The sequence below is a fragment of the Scyliorhinus canicula genome, chromosome 13 (genome assembly GCF_902713615.1).
Source record: "Scyliorhinus canicula chromosome 13, sScyCan1.1, whole genome shotgun sequence".
NCBI lineage: Eukaryota > Metazoa > Chordata > Chondrichthyes > Carcharhiniformes > Scyliorhinidae > Scyliorhinus > Scyliorhinus canicula.
The window spans coordinates 11,706,908-11,731,463 of NC_052158.1; the positions used below are offsets into that span (position 1 = coordinate 11,706,908).

Here is a 24,556-nt window from a genome sequence, read left to right on the forward strand (position 1 = left end):
CCTGTCCCATCAGGGGCTCCAACATCCTTGACCACTGTGACACAAACATCAACGGTACCTACCAATCCATCCCCACATTGCACTGCTGAAAATCGGACCACAAGACAGTGTTCCTTCTCCCTGCATACAAGCAGAATCTTAAGCGGGAGAATCAGGTTAAGAAGGTTGTGTAATGCTTGTCCGAGGCAATGGAAGAATCTATGTGACTGGGCGGCATGGTGGCACAATGGTTATGCACTGTTGCCTCACAGCGCTAGGGACCCGGGTTCAAATCCTGCCTTGCTGGACTGTGTGTGTGGAGTTTGCACTTTCCCCATGTCTGCGTGGGTTCCCTCTGAATACTCTAATTTCCTCCCACTTTCCAAAGATGTGCAGGTTAAGTTGATTGGCCATGCTAAATTGTCCCTTAGTGTGCAAATGTTAGGTTGGGTTTTGGGATTGCACGGGGGTGGGCCTGAGTCGAGTGCTCTTTCAGATGGTCAGTGCAAACTTCATGGGCTAAATGGCCTCCTTCTGCGCTGTAGGGATTCTATGATTCTATGACTGCTTGGAGTCAGTGTATTTGTCCTGATTCAAGAAGTCAACGGTCAACCTGGACAAGTATGTCACCACCATCACAGACTTCATCACTAAGTGTGTCGAAGATTGCGGGCCAAAGAAGGTAGCACGTGCGTTCCCCAACTGGAAACCTTGGTTTAACTGAAGTCCAGGTCAGAAGCATTAAAGACGGGCGACCCTGACCTGTACAAGAAAATCTATGAACGACCTCTGCAAAGTCATCAGGGCTGCCAAAAGACAATGCCAGACTAAGCGAGAGTCACAAGCTAATGACGGACTCTCGCCGGTTGTGGTAAAGCTTAAATATTATAACAGGTTCCAAGCAAAGCCGAGTAGAATCTCCAGCAAAAGAACACCCTTCTCTGATCAACTCAATGCATTCTATGCTCTTTTCGAGTAGGAAGCCAACAAACCATTGTCAACTGCCCCAGCAGCCTCGGACACACCCATACCGACCGACACAGCCTCAGGAGTCAGGGTGGCTTCTTGAAAGTGAACCCACGGAAAGCAACAAGTCCAAATGGAGTCTCTGGTCATGCACTCAGATCTTGGATGAACCAACTGGCGTGCGTGTTCACGCACATTTTCAACCTGTCCCTACTCTGTTCCAAGGTTCCGTACTTCTAGAAGATGACAACCATATGCTAAAGAAGAACCGGGCGACATCCCCAATGACTACCATCCAGTGGCCTTGACATCGATCATTATGAAGTGCTTTGAGAGGTTTGTCATCAGACACATCAGCTCCATACATCCGGACTGCCTTGATCCACTGCAATTAGCAAACTGTCACAACCAACCACTGCAGACGATATCTCCCTGGCCCTACACTCATCCCTGGAGCATCTCAGCAACAGGGGCTCCTATTCATTGACTGCAGCTCCGCCTTCAACAGCATAATCCCAGCCAAGCTCATATCCAAACTCCAAAACCTAGGAAGTGGCTCCTCCCTCTGTAACTGGATCCTTGACTTCCTGACCCATAGACCACAATGATACCTCCTTCATGATAGTCCTCAATACCAGGGCCCTGCAAGGCTGCGTACTTAGCCCCCTACTATACTCTTTGTACACACATGACTATGTGGAAACATTCGGCTCCAACTCCATCTACAACTTTGCTGATATGACCGTAGTGGGCCAGATCTCAAACAACGATGAGTTGTATGTGATAGAGAACCTAGAGGCATGATGCAATGACAACAATCTCTCTCTCAATGTCAGCAAAACTAAGGAGCTAGTCATCAACTTCAGGCAGCAAAGTGTTGAACACATCCTTGTCTATCAATGATGCCAAGGTCAGCATGGTGGCACCGTGGTTAGCATTGTTGCCTACGGCGCTGAACACATGAGTTTGAATCCGAGCCCTGGGTCACTGTCCGTGTGGAGTTTGCACATTCTCCCCGTGTCTGCGTGTGTTTCACCCCCACAACCCAAAAGATGTGCAGGCTAGGCGGATTGGCCACGGAAAACTTGCCCCTTAATTGGAAAAAAAAAATTGGGTACTCTAAATTTATAAAACAAAAAAACTCAATGATGCCAAGGAGGTGATGGTTGAAAGCTTCAAATACCTGCATGTACACATCACCAACAATCTGTACTGGTCCACCCATGTCGACGCTACAGCCAGGAATGCACAACAGTGCCTATAATTCCTCAGGAAACTGAAGAAATTGGGCATGGCCACATTGACTCTTCCAATTTATAATTTAAAACAAAAATAAATTTAAAGTACAGGAACCAATTCTGTATTTTTTCCAATTCAGGGGCAATTTAGCATGGCCAATCCACCCAACCTGCACATCTTTGGGTTGTGGGGGCGAAACCCCGCAGACATGGGGAGAATGTGCAAACGTCACACGGACAGTGACCCAGGGCTGGGATTCGAACCCGGGTCATCAGCGCCGCAGTCCCAGTGCTAAACACTGTGCCACATGCCACCCCTTACTTTCCCAATTTTTATAGATGTACCATAGAAAGCATTCTATCTGGCTGTATCATAGCTTGTTATGCCAACTGCTAGGCCCAAGACCGTAGGAAACTAAAGAGGGCCATGGACGCAGCCCAGTCCATCATGCAAACCTGCCTCCCATCCACTGACCCTGTCTACACCTCCTGCTGTCTTGAGAAAGTGGGCAGCATTATCAAAGCCCCTCTCCCACCCAGATTATTGACTCTTCCAATTTCTTCCATCGGGCAGAAGATACAAAAGTCTGAGAATGCACACTAACAGATTCAAAAACAGCTTCCTCCCTAATGTTAGCAGACTCCTGAATGACCGTCTCCTGGATTGACCTGATCTTTCTACACATCTTCTCTACAGTTATAGCACTGCACGCCATATGCTTCACCCAGTGTCTATGTCTATGTATTTACATTGTGTATTTATCATATGTCCTGTGTTTGACATGTATGGGATGATCTGCCTGGACTGTACACAGAACAATACTTTTCACTATACCTCCGAACACATGACAAACATCAACATTGTAGAACAAAGACAAAGGCTGAAAACATCTGGAACTTAATGTTCAACTCTGTAATAACTGATCCCCACAACCTGCCAAGAATCCTGCTCTCCTCGACTGGCATCTTGAATATTTCTGAATTTAGTCACTCCCCCATTGGGAGCTGGACCTTCAGCTGCCGAGATCCTGAGATCTGGAATTCCCTCCCTGATCCTATCTGTCTCTCTCTGCCTCTCTTTCTTCCTGAAACACTCTCTCAGAAATCCACCTCCGTCATCTGCATTAATATTTCCTTATGTATCTGTCTGTCAATTTGTGCCTTTTGACACTCCAGTGAACCTCCTTTAGACTTAATATTACAATTAAGGCACTATATAAATACAGGTCTTTGCTATTGTGGTTGTTAATGACACAGAGCCAATTTAGTTTTAATGTCTGACTCTCTTGGGTTGCTCAGGCTCCATGCAGGATCATGTATGACACACTCCTTGGATACATGGACCATGTGCCTCTCTTAGGGTTAGTCAGAAGGTCACAGATACTAACAGCCAACATTAGACAAGGAAACACTTCCAACCTGGGAACCAGGTTGTATTATTTCCCTGGTGTTATCTCTTATGCAAGATTGCAGGAAAGTTATATAAAATCTAAGAATGTACAACTGCTTCAAGAAAAGTTACTATCAAGCAGTTGTCATAGAATCATAGAATTTACAGTGCAGAAGGAGGCCATTCAGCCTATCAAGTCTGCACCGGCCCTTGGAAAGAGCACGCTACTCAAGACCCATGCCTCTACTCTATCCCCCTTTATGTTATGTGTGAATAATGAATGGAATTGTTGACGCCTGATGGACAAACCTTTAAAATTATGAGAACAAACAAAAAAGAAATCGATGAAAATATTTTATGGAATTATTTTAGCAAACTACAGAGTTTCAGTGAAGAACATGTCCTACCTTGTCTTCCGACAAGCTTCTTCCTGAAAGAAATGAATGAGGAACAGTGAGGATGACAGTAACAGATTTCAGGAGGAGTTAGACAGGCTGGTGAAATGAGCAGATGAGATTTCACACGGAAGTGGAAAGTGATGGATTTTGGAAGGAAGATTGTTGAGAGTCTAAACTGGAACTGAGCATCAGTCCCGCTCACAGACACAGTGACTCTCACACACCGTACCAGACACACCCACACACTCACAACATGGAACTGGATTAAGGGAGGCAGTGGCATAGTGGAATTGTCACTGGATTATTAAACCAGTGACCCAGAGTAATGCTCTGGGGACTAGGTTCAAATCCCTCCACAATAAATGGTGACATTTGAATTCAATAAAAATCTGGAATTAAAAGTCTAATGATGACCATGAAACCATTGTCAATTGTCCTAAAAACTCAGCTGGTTCACCAATGTCCTTCAGGGAATGAAATCTGTTGTCCTGACCTGGACTGGCCGATATGTGACTCCAGACCCACAGCAATGTGGTTGACTCTTAACTGCCCCCTGAAGGGCAATTCGGGATGGGCAATAAATCTGGCAGAGTCTGCGATGCCCACTCCCATGAACAAATTTTTAAAAAGGTATTTCTTGGACAAAATTGAACTTGGGCAAAACAAAGCAAGTGTGAAGATGAAGAAAACTAATTCTTAGGAGGTTCCAGGAATCTGCAGACAGTGTGGGGGCGTTAGTTTAGAGACAACATCAGAACCGCTCAGGATGGGAAACAACTTTCGTTTAATTCTGTTTCTATTTTGTCAGTAAATTCTATAGGTATATCACAATTATCACCAGTTATTTTGTGACTGATGTTTCACTGAACTGACCCGCAACATATTCCCTCACCTTCAGAAATATCAGCTCGTCTTTTTGCTCCAACTGTTTCTGCAACTTTGAGAGTTTCTCCTCAATAGAATTTAAATTCTTCTGAATCTCTCGAAGGTTTTTCTCCAGTGGTTCTAGAATCCTCTCCTCTTCTCCCCTGAGATCTCTGAGTAAACGCTGCTCTTTCTCAGTGAGAATCTGGTGCATTTTACTGAACTCGGATGTGATGTAGGTCTGCAGACTTCTCGACTGTCCCTACCAAATGAAATGTGAAACATGATTAATGTCCCGCGATAAAGGGAACAAAACTAACCGAGATCCCAGAAAATCAGCACAGGGAGACCTTACCCTAACTTCAGAAATCTTCCCTTTCTGTTTCAGTTCCGTTTCTAGAACCACCGACTTTTTCGCTGTGAGAGAATCTAAGGAAGATTTCAGCTGATTCTGGGATTGGGAGAGAAAATCACAGAATGAAAGTGTTAGTCCTTGAACATGGGAAGAAATTATCAGTTTGAGGAATTTGTTCGCCTTTACCTTGTGTTTTTTGACAGCTTCTTTAATCGGCAGGAAGCGGTGCTCTCTGTGTTCGCGCGAATCTCTACAAATCAAACAGATCAATTTCTTGTCAGTTTCACAAAGCAGCTTCAGTTCTTCCTGATGTTCCTCACAGTGAAACTCTTTCCGATTCAATTTCAATTTTCGAGTTTTCTCGGTCAGATTCGCTAAGGCCCAATTTATGCTGAGGTTTCTTCCCGGAATCACCGCTCTACATTCCGGGCAGGAGTTTATCTCATTATTTCCCCAATACTGGGTGATGCAGGAGCGGCAAAAGTTGTGTCCACAATCCAGTGTTACCGGATCAGTGAAGAAATCAAGACAAATGGAGCAATTTGTCTCCTCGGTCAAACTCTGGACCTGCCGTCTGGAAGCCATGTTCACACTCAGCACTTCCTGTTTCAAACTGCTTTCAGTTTCAATGTTATTGCGCTGCTGACTCGCCTGAATAACTTCACCGAGTGATCAGGAGATGGTATCAGAGAATTTTAATTGTATTGACTAAAACACACTGGTCTATATCCTCTCTACCTTTTTTAACTTTGAGTAGACACTATTTTGGGCATTTTAAATTCGAAAATAGCTTTACCTCTTAATTTGAACACAACTGAATATCCAATTTCCCAACTGTACTTTACACTGTCCTTTATGTATACATTGAATTCTCCTGGAGCTATGCGCAAATGATCATTGGCTCCTCAGGGTTTACTTCAATTATTTTCCTTTCCCATTTTTGTCCCGTTTCACCCCAGAACTGTATTTCACGGTGAGCATCTTTCCCGGAGATTCTCTCTCTCGCACAGGCTCGGCTAATCTTCGTGAATTCGGCCTTTTCAATCCGGGTGCGAACTCCCAGCCACATTCCTGTGTGTTTAACCAGATAGACTTTAACCTCTAACTGCTCCTATCACTCAGATCCCGACAGACTCCATTGTCTATGAGATTCAGCGATATTTAACAAATCCAGGCAACCCTATTCCCAGAATGGGTTCCTATGGAATCTCCCTCTCCCAAAGTCTGTCTCCATGGCGACATGAATCACGCGGCCTTGTATTCAACCGGTTCTGAATTGCGCTCCCAAAGCAATCTGATTGCCCTCTGCGCGTTTTTTTGCCCCAAAAGAACGATTTAATCTCAGTAATGTCAGAAAACAAATAATTGGAGAATGCATCGGATTTTCAAAATTAAGTTGATCCAATTCTGTGACCATCATTCGGAAAGATTCGCTGGAAAGTCCCACACTGAAATTCACAATCATTCCGAAATGATTTGCCAATTAAGATTCTCCATCAATGCACAAGGTTTGATAGATTCTTCACTATTTACCTGGCTTTGATTTGAGCTACAGAAAACAATTGTGCCAACAGAGCGATTGGAGGTGGGGAATAAAAATGCTGCCCAGCCAGCAAAACCCGTGAGAAAATGAAAAGGGACCAGGTTTAACCCCTCAGGTCCTTGAACAGAACTACATCCAGCAGCAGCCTCCTCCCCCTGTCTCAACTTCTTACTTTGAGCAGCTTCTCCTGCATCTCAACACACTTCATCCAAACAAAAGGCACTGCTATGGGGACCTGGGTGGATTCTAGTTATTGTTGTACAACATGTGCTGTACTGTTCTATATAGAACATTCCTTGGTCCAGTCCTACTCCCTCCCTCCCCCCTCTTCCTCTCTTTCACACCAGTTCCCGCTTCCCCCCATTCTCGGTGTCTGACTTTCCCGCGGCTTCTGTCTCACACGTTAAGATGCTCATTTTCCCATCATCTGGATCAGGTTTTTGCACCCCTGAAATATATTTCCTTCAGTAACTCTCAAATGTTCAGTGTTTTTTTATTAGCTGTTGGGTAGCCTCAGGACTGGATTTAAAAAACCGCTGCTTAGGCCCCGGAAATCCCGTCTGACAATAAACTTGGTGATAATTTGGAGATGTTTCCTGTGTGTTTTGGGCAGGAATGACGTGAACAGAGGAATAAGAAGATGAAGAGCACAATGTAATGTTGCAGTGTGGGTGTTTATCAGTGTGTGTAATGTTTGAATGGAGCTGGTGAATCAGTGGGACTCAGGATGACAGAATGTGGCGAGAAACTTGAATCAGCTGAATTTGGGACATTGTCACTTTCTGAAGCCCGGGGGCTCCGAGGCCTTTCCCGCGCTCCCCTCCCCCACTCGCGTGCTTCCCACCACATGATGCTATGCTGAGTACAGTCCCCCCCCGTGACACTTCCTGATCCTCCAATCAGTGCCGCGCTTCTTCCCGCTCTCTCTCTGACTCGGGCTCCTCGCGCTCTGACCTTGGGCTTGGAGGTCAGCGCGTGGCCGGAGCTTTTCCTCCCGAGCGGCCGCTTTCCCCCCTCAGCCGCATCCTGGGCGCTCATTAAACTCCTCCTTCCGTACGAGGCCAACAGTTCCTAATGGGATGTCCAGTTTGACTCCATTCCATGGCCTCCTGAGAGTTTGCACCAAGGATGCAATGAGGTCTGGAGCCCGGTGCTCCTGGAGGAAGCCAAACGGAACATCTGCCCGAGCCGGAGCAAAGAGCTGAATTCCAGAGGTGGAGTGAGAGTGACTGCCCTAAACATCAAGGCAGCATTTCACCCAGTGCGGCATCAAGGAGCCCCAGCAAAACCCAACTCAATGGCAATCAGGGGGAAACTCTCCATTGGTTAGAGTCTGGATTATTTCTCCAGGAACATTACCATCAAGCTGCTAAAGTCCCTTTTCTGGAAAGTCCAGCCAGAGGATCCATCCTTCCAGCGTCTACCCTGGGTCAAACCCCGTGATAAGTTGAAGTGTTTTATTTGAACTCCGGGGAACAGATGCTGAATCTATTCATTCTCTTCTCAGGGAACAATTTTCAGCTGAAATCAACTTTGAAAATGTGGATTTGATCCGATCCGAATCTCAGTGACGCGACAATCACAATATGATGTCACAATGGAAAGAGACCATTCGGCCCATCGTGTCTGTGAACCTTCAAAGACACTCCCCATTTCTCGGGCTGTTTTTAATGGCGAATTCTTTCCTGCAGCACCGACATTCTGTCAGCAGGTGGCAGCCGTGCTCTTTGTAACAAAAAATGACTTGAGTTGACACATGACGAGTCTCAACACATCCCAGAAACTTACTGCATCCGCAATGAATTACTCACAAGTACAGGAGCCGCCTATAGGAAAATGCAGGAGCACCTTTATACACAGCAAGATCCCACAGAGCGATAAACAGATACAAAAGAAGTGAACCCCTGGTGATGCTGGTTGAGAGAGGAATGTTGTCCAAGACATCGGGAGAACTCCCCTGCTCCTCTTTACCGTGGGATCTGAAACACCCACCTGAGGTTTAATATCTCTCCCGACGGACTGAGTTGGTCAGAGGAAGATAGGAACAGGAGTGGGCCATTCAGCCCCTCGATTCTTTTCCACCTTTAGAGTAGATCATAGTTGAGTTTGTCCCAACTCCATTTACCCACATTAGCTCCATAACCCGTGATACTCTGGGAAGATCCAATTGTCCCAGCATCTGCGGGTGGAGAGAGTTCCACATTTTTCTTTCACTAAAAGTGGAGATGACCTTTTTCTGAAACCTGAAACATTAATTCACTCAGCGCCCTTATCGCTGAGTGAGAAGAGAGTGGGATCGATCCCACTCCACACACTTCAGCACATAACCGGAATTGGAGGGATCTCGCTGATCTCAAATCAGCTCAGCGACCCCAGGAGCGGTGAAAGAAACTTTGTTCTTTGCTTCCCAGCAGATAAAACCGAATCTCACATTTCCCTCCCCTCTAAAGATTTTGTCTGTGCGACATAGAATATTTCATCAGAACATAAGAACACAGGAATTAGGAGAATAAGTCGGCAATTCAGACCTTTGAGCCTGCCCCGCCATTCAATCAGATCATGGCTGATTTCCCAAAGTCTAACCTGTGACTACACATCAGACCTGGTCCTTCGTGCACTTTGGGACGTCAGAGAGTGGTGTAAGATGCTACATAAATGCAAATGTTTCTGACTCATAAATAAGATTGAAGGTTATAGGTTAAATCCCTCGAAACAGAGGGCAGCACGGTGGCCTAGTGGTTAGCACAACCGCCTCACGGCGCTGAGGTCCCAGGTTCGATCCCGGCTCTGGGTCACTGTCCGTGTGGAGTTTGCACGTTCTCCCCGTGTCTGCGTGGGTTTCGCCCCCACAACCCAAAAATGTGCAGAGTAGGTGGATTGGCCACACTAAATTGCCCCTTAATTGGAAAAAATAATTGGCTAATCTAAATTTATAAAAAAAAAGTCCCTCTAAACAGGACTTCCGGTGGTGGCGATGACGTAGGAAGCCACACATTTGGGAGCTCCCGTTTTAAACGGACTTTTCAGTTCTTTTCAGAGCCCAAAACGGAAATTTTTCGACGTCTCCCGGTGGGGGAAGGTGTGCTGAACGACTTTCCCCGCAGTCCATGACTCGAACACGGAGTGGAAAGGGGGAAAAATTGGCAGCAGCTCCCCAGAAAAAACGGGGGTAGGAATCCAAGATGGCGGCCAGCGGAGCTCCAGAGGAATGGAGGCTGTGGGCCCAGGAGCAACAAGCTGCTCTCCTGCGCTGCTTTACAGACTTCAAGGCTGAGGTACAGAGCTCTCTGCAGGAAACGAACAGAAGGCTGTCGGAGATTCAGACGACCCAGGGTGCTGCCATCAAGGAGTTGCAGACGCAGGCCACTGAACGAGAGGAGGAGGCCGTGGTCCTCGTGAGTAAGGTGGAGGGGCACGAGGCACTCCACAAGAAGTGGCAGGAATGCTTCGAGGAGCTTGATCACCGCATGAGGCAGAAAAACCTGCGGATCTTGGGCCTTGCGGAGGTGTCGGACCTGACAACCTACGTGGCTACGATGCTGAACTCGCTAGTGGGGGCCGGGTCTTTCCATCTGCCCTTGGAGCTGGAGGGAGCACGCAGAGTACTGGCCAGGAGGCGTAAGGAGAATGAACCCCCGCGTGCGGTGCTGGTGAGGTTCCACCGGTTCAGTGATCAGGAGTGTGTGCTGCATTGGGGCAAGAAGGTGAAGAGCAGCAAGTGGGAGAATGGGGTAGTACGGATCTATCAGGATTGGAGTGCGGAGGTGGCTAAGCGGCGGACCGGATTTAATCGGATGAAACAGGTGTTTTACAGGAAAAAGATAAAGTTCGGAATGTTGCAGCCCGCCCCTGTGGGTAATTTATTCGGACCGGCATTATTATTTTGATTCCCCGGAGGAGGCGTGGGCCTTCGTGCGGACGGAAAAACTGGACTTGAACTAGGGGTTGGGGATTGCGGGGTCGGTTGTAATATTTTAGTGCTGGATTCTGCTGTTGCTGTGTTCTCTTTTTTTTGTACTTTTAAATTTTGATATGGTTATTTATGGGGGTGTTATTCTGTTATTTTTTTTGCTGTGTGGCATTGTTTGAGTTTTGTATCTTGTGGGGAGGGTCGGGGGGTTTGTTGTATTCTATGTCTGGTTGGGGGTATGGAGTGGGGCTGGTATTTGGGAGCTGCGTCAGAAGGGTGTGGTGGGGCAGTGCAAAAGCGCGGGCTTTCCTCTGGTTTCCTGCGCTGCGGGGCTGGGGGGGGCGGAGACGGTGACGGGGGAGGCGGGGCCTTAACTGGTTCTTCCCCGCGCATGGAGCGGTGCCTGGAGTAGGGATAGATTGGGGGATGATCCCACTTTTGGAGGGGTCGGGTTATTGGCGGGATTTCCGGGGTCAGCAGAAGTTAGCTGACCCACGGAAGTACAATGGAGGACGGTTCGCGGCTGGGAGGGTTACTAGCCTGGGGGGAAGGGGAATACCGGGTTGCTGCTGGTAGGGTCAGGAAGGAGCTGGTGGGGGCTGGGGGGGGACAGAGGTGAGGTGCTGTCGCTGTGGGGACTGGGTCGGGCAGGGGGTGCTGGCCTGGGGCGGGCAGTCGACGGGCTTTGGCTAGTCTACGGGGGAGGGGGGGCGGGACGCTCTCTGATCCGGTTGGTCACCTGGAATGTGAGGGGGTTGAATGGGCCGGTGAAGCGGTCGAGGGTACTGGCTCATCTGAAGGGGCTAAAGGCAGATGCGGCAATGCTTCAGGAGACCCACCTGAAGATGGCGGACAAGGTCCGTCTGAGGAAGGGATGGGTGGGGCAGGTTTTCCACTCTGGGTTGGATGTGAAGAACCGGGGAGTGGCGATTCTGGTGGGGAAAAATGTGTTGTTTGAGGCATCGGAGGTGGTGGCGGATAAGGGGGTTAGGTATGTTATGGTTAGGGGCAGGCTACAAGGAGAGAAGGTGGTACTTGCTAGTGTGTATGCCCCAAATTGGGACGATGCGGGCTTTATGAGGCGTATGTTGGGACGGGTCCCGGATCTGGAGGTGGGAGGTCTGATCATGGGGGGAGGGGACTTTAATACGGTGTTGGATCCTTCACTGGATCGGTCCAGCTCTAGGACGGTAGGAAGCCGGCGGCGGCCAAGGTACTGAGAGGGTTTATGGACCAGATGGGTGGGGTGGATCCATGGAGGTTTGTGAGGCCGAGGGCACGCGAGTACTCTTTCTTCTCCCACGTACATAGGGTCTACTCTCGGATAGACTTCTTCGTGGTGAGTAGGGGACTGATTCCAAGAGTGGAGGAGGCCGAGTATTCGGCCATTGCAATCTCCGACCACGCTCCGCATTGGATAGACTTGGAGATGGGAGGGGTGCGGGACCAGCGCCCGTTGTGGCGGTTGGATGTGGGGTTGTTGGCGGAGGGGGAGGTGTGTAGGAGGGTCCGGGCAAGTATTGAGGGGTACCTCGAGGTGAATGAAACGGGGGAGGTTCAGGTGGGGATGGTCTGGGAAGCCCTGAAGGCAGTGATTCGTGGGGAGCTGATATCCATCCGGGCACACAGGGAGAGGAGTGAGAGGGATAGACTGGTGGGAAAGATGCTGGAGGTAGACAGGAGGTAAACAGAGGCACCAGAGGAGGGACTGTTGGGGGAGAGGCGCAGCCTGCAGGCTAAATTTGATTTGCTGACCACTAGAAAGGCGGAGGCACAGTGGAGGAAGGCACAAGGGACAGTGTACGAACATGGTGAAAAGGCGAGTAGGATGCTGGCTCATCAGCTCCGCAAGCGGGATGCGGCTAAGGAGATTGCTGGAGTGAGAGACAAGAGTGGGAATGTGGTGCGGAAGGGGGTAGAGGTGATTGAGGTCTTCAAGGACTTTTACGGGGAACTGTACCGGTCGGAGCCAACGGGGGAGAGGAGGGGAATGGAGAGGTTCCTTGACGGGCTTTCTTTCCCGAATGTGCAGGAGGAGAAGGTGGAGGGGTTGGGTGCGCCGATTGAGCTGGAGGAGCTAGTTAAGGGGATCGGGCAGATGCAGTCAGGGAAGGCTCCGGGGCCGGATGGGTTCCCGGTGGAATTTTATAAAAAGTTTGTGGACCTAGTGGGCCCCTTGCTGGTGTGGACCCTCAATGAAGCATGGGAAGGGGAGACTTTGCCCCCGACGATGTCGCGGGCGCTGATCTCGTTAATTTTAAAGAGGGACAAGGATCCCAGCAGTGTGGTTCATACAGGCCCATATCTCTTCTCAACGTGGATGCTAAGGTGCTGGCAAAAATCCTGGCCACCAGGATAGAGGACTGTGTGCCAGGGGTTGTGCACGAGGACCATACAGGTTTTGTGAAGGGAAGGCAGCTGAACACGAATGTGCGGAGATTGTTGAATGTCATCATGATGCCGGCAATTGAGGGGGAGGCAGAGATAGTGGCGGCGCTGGATGCGGAGAAGGCCTTCGATAGAGTGGAGTGGGGGTACCTATGGGAGGTGTTGGGGAGGTTTGGATTTGGTGAAGGGTTCATTAGATGGGTAAGGCTGCTATATGAGGCCCCGATGGCATGCGTGGCCACGAATGGGAGGAGGTCGGTATACTTCCGGCTTTACCGAGGGACCAGGCATGGTTGCCCCCGGTCCCCCTTGTTGTTTGCACTGGCAATCGAGTCGCTGGTGATGGCGTTGAGGGATTCAGAGAGGTGGAGAGGCTTGGTGCGAGGTGGGGAGGAACATAGGGTGTCGTTGTATGCCGATGACCTGTTACTATATGTGGCGGACCCGGTGGGAGGGATGCCGGGGGTGACGGAGTTGCTAGCTGAGTTTGGGACCTTTTCAGGTTATAAATTAAATTTAGGCAAGAGGGAGATGTTTGTGGTGCACACCTGGAGACCAGGAGGAAGGAATTGGTAGGCTCCCGCTTAGGCGGGCAGGGGAGAGCTTTAGGTACCTGGGGGTGCAGGTGGCCAGGGACTGGGGGACACTTCACAAACATAATTTCACCAGACTTGTAGATCAGATGGAGGAGGAGTTCAAGAGGTGGGACATGCTGCCATTATGTTGGCGGGGAGGGTACAGTCCGTCAAAATGACGGTGCTTCCAAGGTTCTTGTTCCTCTTTCAGTGCCTGCCCATCTTATCCCCAGGGCCTTCTTTAGGAGAGTGACTAGCAGTATTTTGAGCTTTGTGTGGGCACGTGGGACTCCGAGAGTGAAGAGGGTGTTCCTGGAGCGAGGGAGGGATAGAGGCGGGCTGCGCTGCCCAACCTTCTGGGGTACTATTGGCCAGCCAATGTGTCAATGGTGCGTAAATGGGTGATGGAGGGGGGAGGGGTGGCATGGAAAAGAATGGAGATGGCGTCATGTAGAGGTACGAGCCTGGGTGCCATGGTAACAGCGCCGTTGCTGCTCTCCCCTAAGAGGTTTACCACGAGCCCGGTGGTGGCGGCGACCCTAAGAATCTGGGGACAGTGGAGACGGCATCGGGGGGGAAACAGGGGGCTCGATGGAGGCTCCACTGGGTGGCAACCATCGGTTCATCCCGGGGAACAAGGATGGGGGATTTAGGGGGTGGCAAAGGGCGGGCATCAGCAAATTGAGGGACCTGTTTATTGGCGGGAGGTTTGCGGGCCTGGGGGAACTGGAAGATAAATTTGGCCTTCCCCAAGGGAACATGTTCAGATACTTGCAGGTAAAGGCGTTTGCTAGGCGACAGGTAGAGGGATTCCCCCTGCTGCCCTCGTGGGGGACGATGGACAGAGTGCTTTCAGGGGTGTGGGTCGGAGAGGAGAAGGTGTCTGACATCTATAAGGTAATGCAGGAGGTGGAGGAGTCGTCAGTGGAGGAGCTGAAGGCTAAATGGGAGGAGGAACTCGGGGAGCAGATAGAGGACGTGACTTGGGCGGATGCCTTGGAGAGAGTCAACTCTTCCTCCTCATGTGCGAGGCTTAGTCTCATCCAATTTAAGGTGCTGCACCGGGCCCACATGTCCGGGACTAGGATGAGTAGGTTCTTTGGGGGTGAGGACAGGTGCACCAGATGTTCGGGGAGTCCAGTGAACCACACCCATATGTTCTGGGCATGCCCAGCACTGGAAGAATTCTGGAAGGGGGTGGCGGGGACGGTGTCGAGGGTGGTTGGATCCAGGGTCAAACCAGGGTGGGGACTCGTGATTTTTGGAGTTGCGGTAGAGCCGGGAGTGCAGGAGGCGAAAGAGGCCGGTGTCCTGGCCTTTGCGTCCCTAGTAGCCCGACGAAGGATTCTGCTACAGTGGAAGGATGCAAGGCCCCCAAGTGTGGAGACCTGGATCAGTGACATGGCGGGATTTATAAAATTGGAAAGGGTCAAATTTGCCCTGAGAGGATCAATACAAGGGTTCTATAAACGATGGCAGCCTTTTCTGGACTTACTGGCTCAAAGATAGGTATCTTGGTCACTAGCAGCAGCAACCCGGGGAGGAGGGGGTGGGGAGGGGGAAGTGTTCCTTATTGTTGTGTCTATTCTGTAACTTTATATTGTGTTAATTTGCGTTGTTGTTAAAATGCTGTGTTGTTCATGGAGGTGGGGCGAATGTTTATGATTGTTAATATTATTGTTATTTTTGGTATTTTACAATGGTGCATTATTGTTGTATGAATTCAAAATTTTTCAATAAAAATTATTTCAAAAAAAAAAAATCCCTCTAAACATCTTCTCAGTCCCAGTAATCTAACATCTCTCCTTGACATTTATAGTATTTTGTGTTTTAATGTGAGCGGCTGCTGTCATGAACACAATTCAGTTTCTGCACCTGGATCTCACACCGAGTTTCCCAGAGGGTTTGTAATCGGCAGCAAGTTCAGACTGGAGAAAAATGTAATGAAATCTCGATCCCACCCATCTCCACCTCCTCCCTCTGTCTGTCTGTCTCTCTCTCTCCAGTGTCAACATTTCTTGGAGCTCAAGCCGTCCCAGTTGGATTCAGTTCCTCTTCGTGCGCTAACACTGTTTCCCCCTCACACTGTGCTGGGTTTCATGTTCCTGTGTGAGACACTCAACTTATTTAATCAAATTAGTTATTGCTATAATTCCCCCAAATATTGCAGTGAAATTCATCAGGAAATCATGGAACTGAAGTTGCTGCTGTGGGAAAGTAGCAGGTAAAATGCTTGAGTCTATTATAAAGGATGTAACAGGACACTTCGAAAATATCAATGGAATTCGACACAGGTGAACATGGATTTCTGAAAGGGAAATAATATTTGATAAACCTCCTGGATTTGTTGAGGATGTAACCAGCAGAATAGGTGAAGGAGAACTAGTGGATGGGGCAAATTTGGCTTCTCAGAAAGTTTTTGATAAAGTCCCGCATAAGAGGTTAATGTGGAAAATTAAAGGACATGGGATTTGGGTTAACATTGACATGAATTGAGAATGGGTTAGCAGACAGCAAACAGAGAACAGAAATAAATGGGTCTTTTTTTGGAGTGACAGGCGGTGATTGTGAGGTGGCACAGGGATCAGTGCTTGGACCCAGATTTTCATCATATATCGTCTTCAGCAATCACTCGGTAACAAGTATCATTGTCCACCTAAAAAGTTACTGGTCATGGGTTCTGTGGGTCCTTGAGTGGCTGAAGAGCCCGATCCTGGAGCCACATCTTCAACCGTACACTTTGCGTTATTTCCAGGAAGTGGGATCGGTCCTGGGATTCTAAATCTATGGTATTCCTTTCTCCGGCTCCTCTTCCAGTTCTCCTCTTGGCATTGGGTGTCCCCAAATAATTGTTTCCCATCAATCAGGAGCTTCCTCCAAGTCGGTCTCTTCTGAGCAAATCTCCCAGGTGTTGTTGTCTCTGTTGCATTTCTTTAGGGAAGCCCAATGAGGAACCAAATGTCATATTTCCATGTTTACTAGCATGGTGGTTAGCATCAATGCTTCACAGCTCCAGGGTCCCAGGTTCGATTCCCGGCTGGGTCACTGTCTGTGTGGAGTCTGCACGTCCTCCCCGTGTGTGCGTGGGTTTCCTCCGGGTGCTCCGGTTTCCTCCCACAGTCCAAAGATGTGCGGGTTAGGTGGATTGGCTATGCTAAATTGCCCGTAGTGTAAGGTTAATGGGGGGATTGTTGGGTTACGGGTATACGGGTTACGTGGGTTTAAGTAGGGTGATCATTGCTCGGCACAACATCGAGGGCCGAAGGGCCTGTTCTGTGCTGTTCTATGTTCTAACACGGAACTTGGTGGGAATGTGAGTGGTGAGGAGGATGTTAAGAGGCATCCAGGCTGGAATGGGTCAAAGTTGCCCTGAGAGGATCAATACAAGGGTTCTATAAACAATGGCAGCCTTTTCTGGACTTCCTGGCTCAAAGATACATATCTTGGTCAATAGCAGCAGCAACACAGGGAGGGGAGGTTCCTTATTGTAGTTTCTATTATGTAACTTAATATTGTGTTAATTTGCATTGTTGTTAATATGCTGTGTTGTTCATGGAGGTGGGGCGAATGTTTATGATTGCTAATATTATTGTTATTTTTGGTATTTTATTGTGGTTCGTTGTTGTTGTATAAATTCAAAATTTTTCAATAAAAATTATATTTTAAAAAAAAGAGGTTTCAAGGCGGTTTGGACAAGTTGAGTAAGTGGGCAAATACATGGCAGCTGCAGTATAATGTGGATAAGTGTGAATCTCTCCACTTCAGTAGGAAAAACGGAATGGCAGATAATTATTGAAATGGTGACAGATTGGGAAACATTGATGTACAAAGGGTCCTGTAATGTTGTTCCACAGTCGGAAGGTAGTGGATAATCACCGTGTTTGAGATGAATCAGTGCAAACACCTTTACTGCCGAGCCCCATTATTAAAGTATAAAACAGAAGCAGCATCTACTCTGAAAAGAGGGTTTGATGTGTTATTACATCCCAGAAGCCTCACCAGGACCTCGCGGTGGTGAAGGACAGGCGGTGGGGAAACTCCACCACTGAGCACTCAACACCGTAATCCTTCCTTTTGGGGAAAATGTATCAGTCAACCACTGAGATCACATTGATGGAGAAATTCTGGCCCACATCTCTTATCTCCAACTCTCTCTCCTGTCGGTTTTATAAACAAATTCCACAGGTGAATCATTACTGTCTGATATACTTCAATTAGTTAGCAAATGTTTTCAACTTTCCTCATGTTCCACACATTTCTTACTCTTTAGTAATACAAGTGTGTTGTGGTGGACGGCTACGTGGAATTGGGGAGCTTGTGATTTGCGGGGGGTGAGTGGATATCTTGGGAGGAAAGGTTAATCGAGGCGGCATCTTGGCACAGTGGTTAGCACTGCTGCCTCACAGCACCAGGGACCTGGTATCCATTCCAGCCTTTGGTGACTGTGTGGAGTTTGCACGTTCTCCCCGTGTCGGCGGGGGTTTCCTCCAGGTGCTCCGGTTTCCCGCCACAGTTCAAAGATGTGCAGGTTAGGTGGATTTGCCATGTTCAGCATCTGATGATGTGCAGGTTAGGTGGGGTTACAGGGATGGGGCAGGGGAGTGGGCCTGGGTAGGCTGCTCTTTCGGAGGTTCGGTGCAAACTCACTGGGCCAAATGGCCTCCTTCTGCACTGTCGGGATTCTGTGGAGGTTTGACCTGTATCCACTGAAGATTAGAAGATTGAGAGGTGAACCTATTGAATAATATAAGATCCTGAGGGGACATGATAAGGAGAATGGTGAAAAGATGTTCACACTCAGGGGAGCGACTTGCACTCGGGTCACAGTTTATAAATAAGGGGTCTTCCATTTAGGACTGAGACGAGGAGAAACATTTTCTCAGAGGGTCGCTCGGCTTTGAAACTCTCTTCCCCAGAGAGCTGTGGAAGCAGAATCATTGAATATCTTAAAGACAGAAATAGACAGACAAGGGAGTAAAAGGATAATCTGACACAGGCAGGAATGTGGAGTTAAGTCCACAATCAGATCAGTCACAATCTATCGAATGACAGAACAGGTTTGAGGGGCTGAATGGCCAACTCCTGATTTGTATGTTTTTCTGTTCCTCATCTCAGTCCTAAATGACTTTCCCCTTATCCTGAGACTGTTTCCCAATGATCGAGATTCCCAGCCCAGAATCCTGTATGTTTCAGTGAGATCATCTCTCATTCTCCTAAACTCCAGAGAGTTTCGGCCCAATGTACTCAGCCTATTATCACAGGACAACCGTCTCAGAGCAGGAACCAATTGACTGAACCTTCACTGTGCTGACTGATCAATCGCTGAGAGCAAAATGTTTCTTTCCTCTCTTCTTTCTGAAACATTTTTCATTATTATTTACATTCAAATCCATGAATCAAATAAATAAAAGCCACCATTTCATTTATTTCTCATTTTAAGTTAGTAGGAATAATATTTACGTTCTTATCTGTTATTCAGTAGATGTGGTCACTTGAGGAGTTTCTGGGTTAAATAAGAGAACAAGAAAAGATCTCGGTCCCCGGTTTGAGAAGGTCTCTGATACGTCTCCATTCTCCATACTGGGTGCATCCTTTAAATGCTCCCAGAGACAAACTGCCTTCTGCTGGGATTGGCTGATAGTCTTCTTCACTAATTATGTAAATATTAAATATTTAATAACAGAAAATAAAACAATCACTTCAATCTGTTACTTTATAATGTTGCTCAGTTATGTTTGGAGAACGTGCCGTCAGATGTACTCTCCTGAAATAAAAAAAAAACACAAATGTTAACACACAGTAAACTGATGGCCGTCCACAAATAGAGTAAAAAATCCTTGACTTTCCAGCGTGAAAGAAGACGAGAGTCAATAATAAAATGTTCAGCAAATTGCTGATCTCAGCTGCCAAGAAGCTGAAGGGAAAGTTTTGGGACTTGGACAGGAGTGGGTGTGAATTAATGGAAGGAAGCAATTGGAAAGCTAATTAGAAAAGGTGAGTGAATAATACAGGAATAATAGAGTAAAGGTTCAGTGAAGTGGACGGGCTGGTGCTCAATATTGAGGGTGAATCACTGGAGAACTGTGACAGGGATTTTTACTGACAGGCACAGGGTCAGCAAGAAACAGAAATAAGTGCCGGGGAAAACCAAACACAGAAAATAATAGGGGATGTACTGACGCCAGGAAGAACACTTGGAAAGACAGTGAGAGAGGCACAACAATGTGAAACTACAGGAACAGGAGTAGGCCATTCAGTCCCTTGAGCCTGTCCCATAATTCCATTAAATCAAGAGACCCAGTCGTGGAGAAGTTGATAGTTCAGAACCCAGAGAACGTGGTTACGATAAAGGTGGAGTTGGGAAGGTGCAGGGAGATTCTGGCTGTGGGTAGTGATTGAAGATAAATGACAAAAAGGTACTAAGGTCCTGTACAGCTGAAGGAGTAAATGACAAAGGAAGAAATGTTGGGAATTATTCTGGAAATGAGACCCAGACCTCACAGGAGTGAAATGAGGAAATATTTCAAGTTAAAGAGGGTGGTCGAAGTCTGCAACTCCCTTCCCCAGATGGCAACTGATGCTGGATCGAACTGAGTTTCAAATCCGAGATAGAGGGATGTTTGTCAAGCAAAGGTTAATGGGAAAGGCGAGTATCTGGAGTAGGATCGTAGCTCAGCCAATGTCTCACTGAAAGACAGAACAGGTTTGAGGGTTAAATACCTCCCGCTGCTGTTCTTATGTTCTTTCAGGAGAAATCTGTACTTTGATGTTTGTAGGAATATTTAGGGAAAGTTTCAGAAATTAAACTAATCTCAGAAGTTTATTTAAATTCGAAAGAATCATAAGAATAACATTGCAGCTAAGTGGCAAATAATCTAAACAGTAAACACTGAACTAATAAATAACGATAATGAGACACATCATTTCCCACCGTCAGGATGACCAGTGAAGACAGTCTGTCCTCTCCCACAGTCGATCACTGGTGAATTTTATAAGCTACAACTTCAAGAAGCTCCGTTAACAGCTCACCACTGACATGAACACAGTGAACAGGGTCCTGAATGTTCTCCCTGTGTCGACACTGCTGTTGGCATCACAACTGCACATCTAAATACTTTTTCAATGTTATGAGAGTCTCTGCCTCCACCATGTTTTCAGGGAGTGAGTTCCAGACTCGCACCACCCTCTGGGTGGAAAGGTTTTCCTCACATCTCCTTTGAACCTGCGTGGCAAAACTTAGTTCCAACTCCATCTACAAGTTTGCTGATACGACCATAGTGGGCCGGATCTCGAATAACGACGAGTCCGAATACAGGAGGGAAATAGAGAACCTAGTGGAGTGGTGTAACGACAACAATCTCTCCCTCAATGCCAGCAAAACTAAAGAGCTGGTCATCGACTTCAGGAAGCAAAGTACTGTACACACCCCTGTCAGCATCAATGGGGCCCGAGGTGGAGATGGTTAGCAGTTTCAAATTCCTAGGGGTGCACATCACCAAAAATCTGTCCTGGTCCACTCACGTCGACGCTATCACCAAGAAAGCACAACAGCGCCTATACTTCCTCAGGAAACTAAGGAAATTCGGCATGTCCACATTAACCTTTACCAACTTTTACAGATGCACTATAGAAAGCATCCTATCGGGCTGCATCACAGCCTGGTATGGCAACTGCTCAGCCCAGGACCGCAAGGAACTTCAGAGAGTCGTGAATACCGCCCAGTCCATCACACGAACGTGCCTCCCATCCATGGAATCCATCTACACCTCCCGCTGCCGGGGGAACGCGGGCAGCATAATCAAGGATCCCTCCCACCCGGCTTACTCACTTTTCCAACTTCTTCCATTGGGCAGGAGATACAGGTCTGAGAACATGCACGAAGAGACTCAAAAACAGCTTCTTCCCCACTGTCACCGGACTCCTAAATGACCCTCTTATTGACGGACCTCATTAACACTACATCCTGTATGCTTGAACCGATGCCAATGCTTGGGGCAGCAGGGTAGCATGGTGGTTAGCATAAATGCTTCACAGCTCCAGGGTCCCAGGTTCGATTCCCGGCTGGGTCACTGTCTGTGTGGAGTCTGCACGTCCTCCCCCTGTGTGCGTGGGTTTCCTCCGGGTGCTCCGGTTTCCTCCCACAGTCCAAAGATGTGTGGGTTAGGTGGATTGGCCATGCTAAATTGCCCATAGTGTCCTAATAAAAGTAAGGTTAAGGGGGGGGTTGTTGGGTTACGGGTATAGGGTGGATACGTGGGTTTGAGTAGGGTGATCATGGCTCGGCACAACATTGAGGGCCGAAGGGCCTGTTCTGTGCTGTACTGTTCTATGTTATGTAGTTACATTGTATATCTTGTGTTGCCCTATTATGTATTCTCATGTATTTTCTTGAATTTTGTTTAATTACCTTTTCTCCCATGTACTGAATGATTTGTTGAGCTGCTTGCAGAAAAATACTTTTCACTGTACCTCGGTACACGTGACAATAAACAAATCCAATTCAATCCAAAACCTTCTGCCAATTACCTTAAAGCTATGCCCCCTGGTCATTGATCCCTCAACCAAGGGAAAAGTTACTTCCTGTCCACTCCACCCATCCCCTTCATAATTTTATACATTTCAATTATGGTCCCCCTCAGTCCCCTCTATTCCAAGGAAAACAACCCCAGTCTATCCAATCTCTCTTCGTAGCTACGGTACACAGCACAGTAGCATTGTAGGGCAGCACGGTAGCATTGTAGGGCAGCACGGTGGCATCGTGGATAGCACAATGGCTTAACAGCTCCAGGGTCCCAGGTTCGATTCCGGCTTGGGTCACTGTCTGTGCAGAGTCTGCACATTCTCCCCGTGTGTGCGTGGGTTTCCTCCGGGTGCTCCGGTTTCCTCCCACAGTCCAAAGATGTGCAGATTAGGTGGATTGGCCATGATAAATTGCCCTTAGTGTCCAAAATTGCCCTTCGTGTTGGGTGGGGTTACTGGGATAGAGTGGAGGTGTTGAACTTGGGTAGGGTGCTCTTTCCACGAGCCGGTGCAGACACGATGGGCCGAATAGCCGCCTTCTGCACTGTAAATTCTATGATCTCCAGCCCAGGCAACAGGCTGGTAAATCTCCTCTGCACCCTTTCCAGTGCGATCACATCCCTTCTACAATGTGGATTCCAGAACTGCACACAATACTCTAACTGTGGCCTAATCAACATTCTATACAGTTCCAGCATAGCCTCCCTGCCTATTAAACTCTAAACTTCGCCTGATAAAGGGAAATATACCACATGCCTTCTTAACCACTGTATCCACCTGCCCTCCTACCTTAAGAAACCGGTGTACATGAACACCAAGGGCCCTCTGATCGTCAGTACTTCCCAGGGTCCTGCCATTTATCCTCTATTCCGTTGCCTTGTTTGTCCTGCCCAAGTGCATCACCTCACACTTATCCGGATTGAACTCCATTTACCACTGATCAGCCCATCTGACCAGTCCATCTATATCCTCCTGTAATCTAAGGCTATCCTTCTCACTAATTACTGCCCCACTAATTTCCGTATCATCCGCAAACTTACTGATCAACACTCCTACATTCAAGTCTAAATCTATCTGTAAACCACAAACAGCAACAGCCCCAACACTGATCCCTTCGGACCCTACTGGACACAGGCTTCCAGTCAGGAAAATACCCCTCGCCCATCACTCTGCTTCCTGCCACTCAGCCAATTCTGGATTAAATTTGCCAAATGTCCTTGGATCCCATGGGTTCTTACACAATAAATGGTAGAACTCTTGCGAGTACTGACAGGCAGAGAGATCCGGGCGTGCATGCGCATCGATCACTGAAAGTGTCAACGTACGTGGATAAAGTGGTGAAGAAGGCATACGGCATGCTGGCCTTCATTGGTCGGGGCTTTCAATATAAAAATTGGCAAGTCATGTTGCAGCTGTACAGGACCTTAGTTAGGCCTCACTTGGAATATTGTGGACAATTCTGGTTGCCCCACTACCAGAAGGGCGTGGATGCTTTGGAGACAGTACAGAAGCGGTTTACAGGGATGTTGCCTGGTTTCCAACTCCATCTACAAGTTTGCTAACGATATGACCATAGTGGGCCGGATCTCGAATAACGACAAGTCAGAATACAGGAGGGAGATAGAGAACCTAGTGGAGTGGTGCAGCGACAACAATCTCTCCCTTAATTCCAGCAAAACTAAAGAGCTGGTCATTGACTTCAAGATGTACACATCCGTCAGCATCAACGGGGCCGAGGTAGAGATAGTTATCAGTTTCAAATTCCTTGGGGGTGCACATCTCCAAAAATGTGTCCTGCTCCACCCACCCAGACTCCCAAATGACCCTCTTATGGATTGACCTCATTAACACTACACCCTCTATGCTTCATCTGATGCCAGTACTTATGTAGTTACATTGTATACCTTGTGTTGCCCTATTATGTATTTTCTTTAATTTCCTTTTCTTCCCATGTACTTAATCATCTGTTGAGCTGCTCGCAGAAAAATACTTTTCACTGTACCTCGGTACACGTGACAATAAACAAATCCAATCCATGGAGGGCATTAGCTAGGAGGAGAGGTTAGATAAACTCGGTCTGTTCTCACTGGAACGACGGAGGTTGAAAGGCGACCTGATAGAGGGCTACAAGATTATGAGTGGCATGGACAGACTGGACAGTCAGATGCTCTTTCCTAGGGTAGGAGAGTCAAGTATTCAGGGACATAGTTTTAAAGTATGTGGGGAAAAGGTTTAAAGTATGTGGGGAAAAGTTAGGACAAATGTCCAAGGCAAGTGTTTTTACATGGAGGGTGGTAAATATGTGGAATGAGCTGCCTAGGGAGCGGGTACGATAGTGGCATTTAAGGGACATCGAGACAAATATATGAAAGGGTGGGAATGGAAGGATACGGACTCCCTAAGTGCAGATGGTTTTAGTTTAGGCAGGTA

General features: G+C 47.8%; 1 protein-coding gene across 1 annotated transcript in view; it reads right to left on the minus strand.

Annotated features, from left to right (window-relative positions):
• Positions 1-24,556, minus strand: part of LOC119976483 — a 59,189-nt gene that overhangs the window by 9,575 nt on the left and 25,058 nt on the right. The window contains 4 exon segments of the mRNA XM_038817021.1: positions 3,981-4,003; positions 4,864-5,097; positions 5,191-5,286; positions 5,377-5,859. Coding sequence (XP_038672949.1) covers positions 3,981-4,003; positions 4,864-5,097; positions 5,191-5,286; positions 5,377-5,859 — 836 coding nt within the window.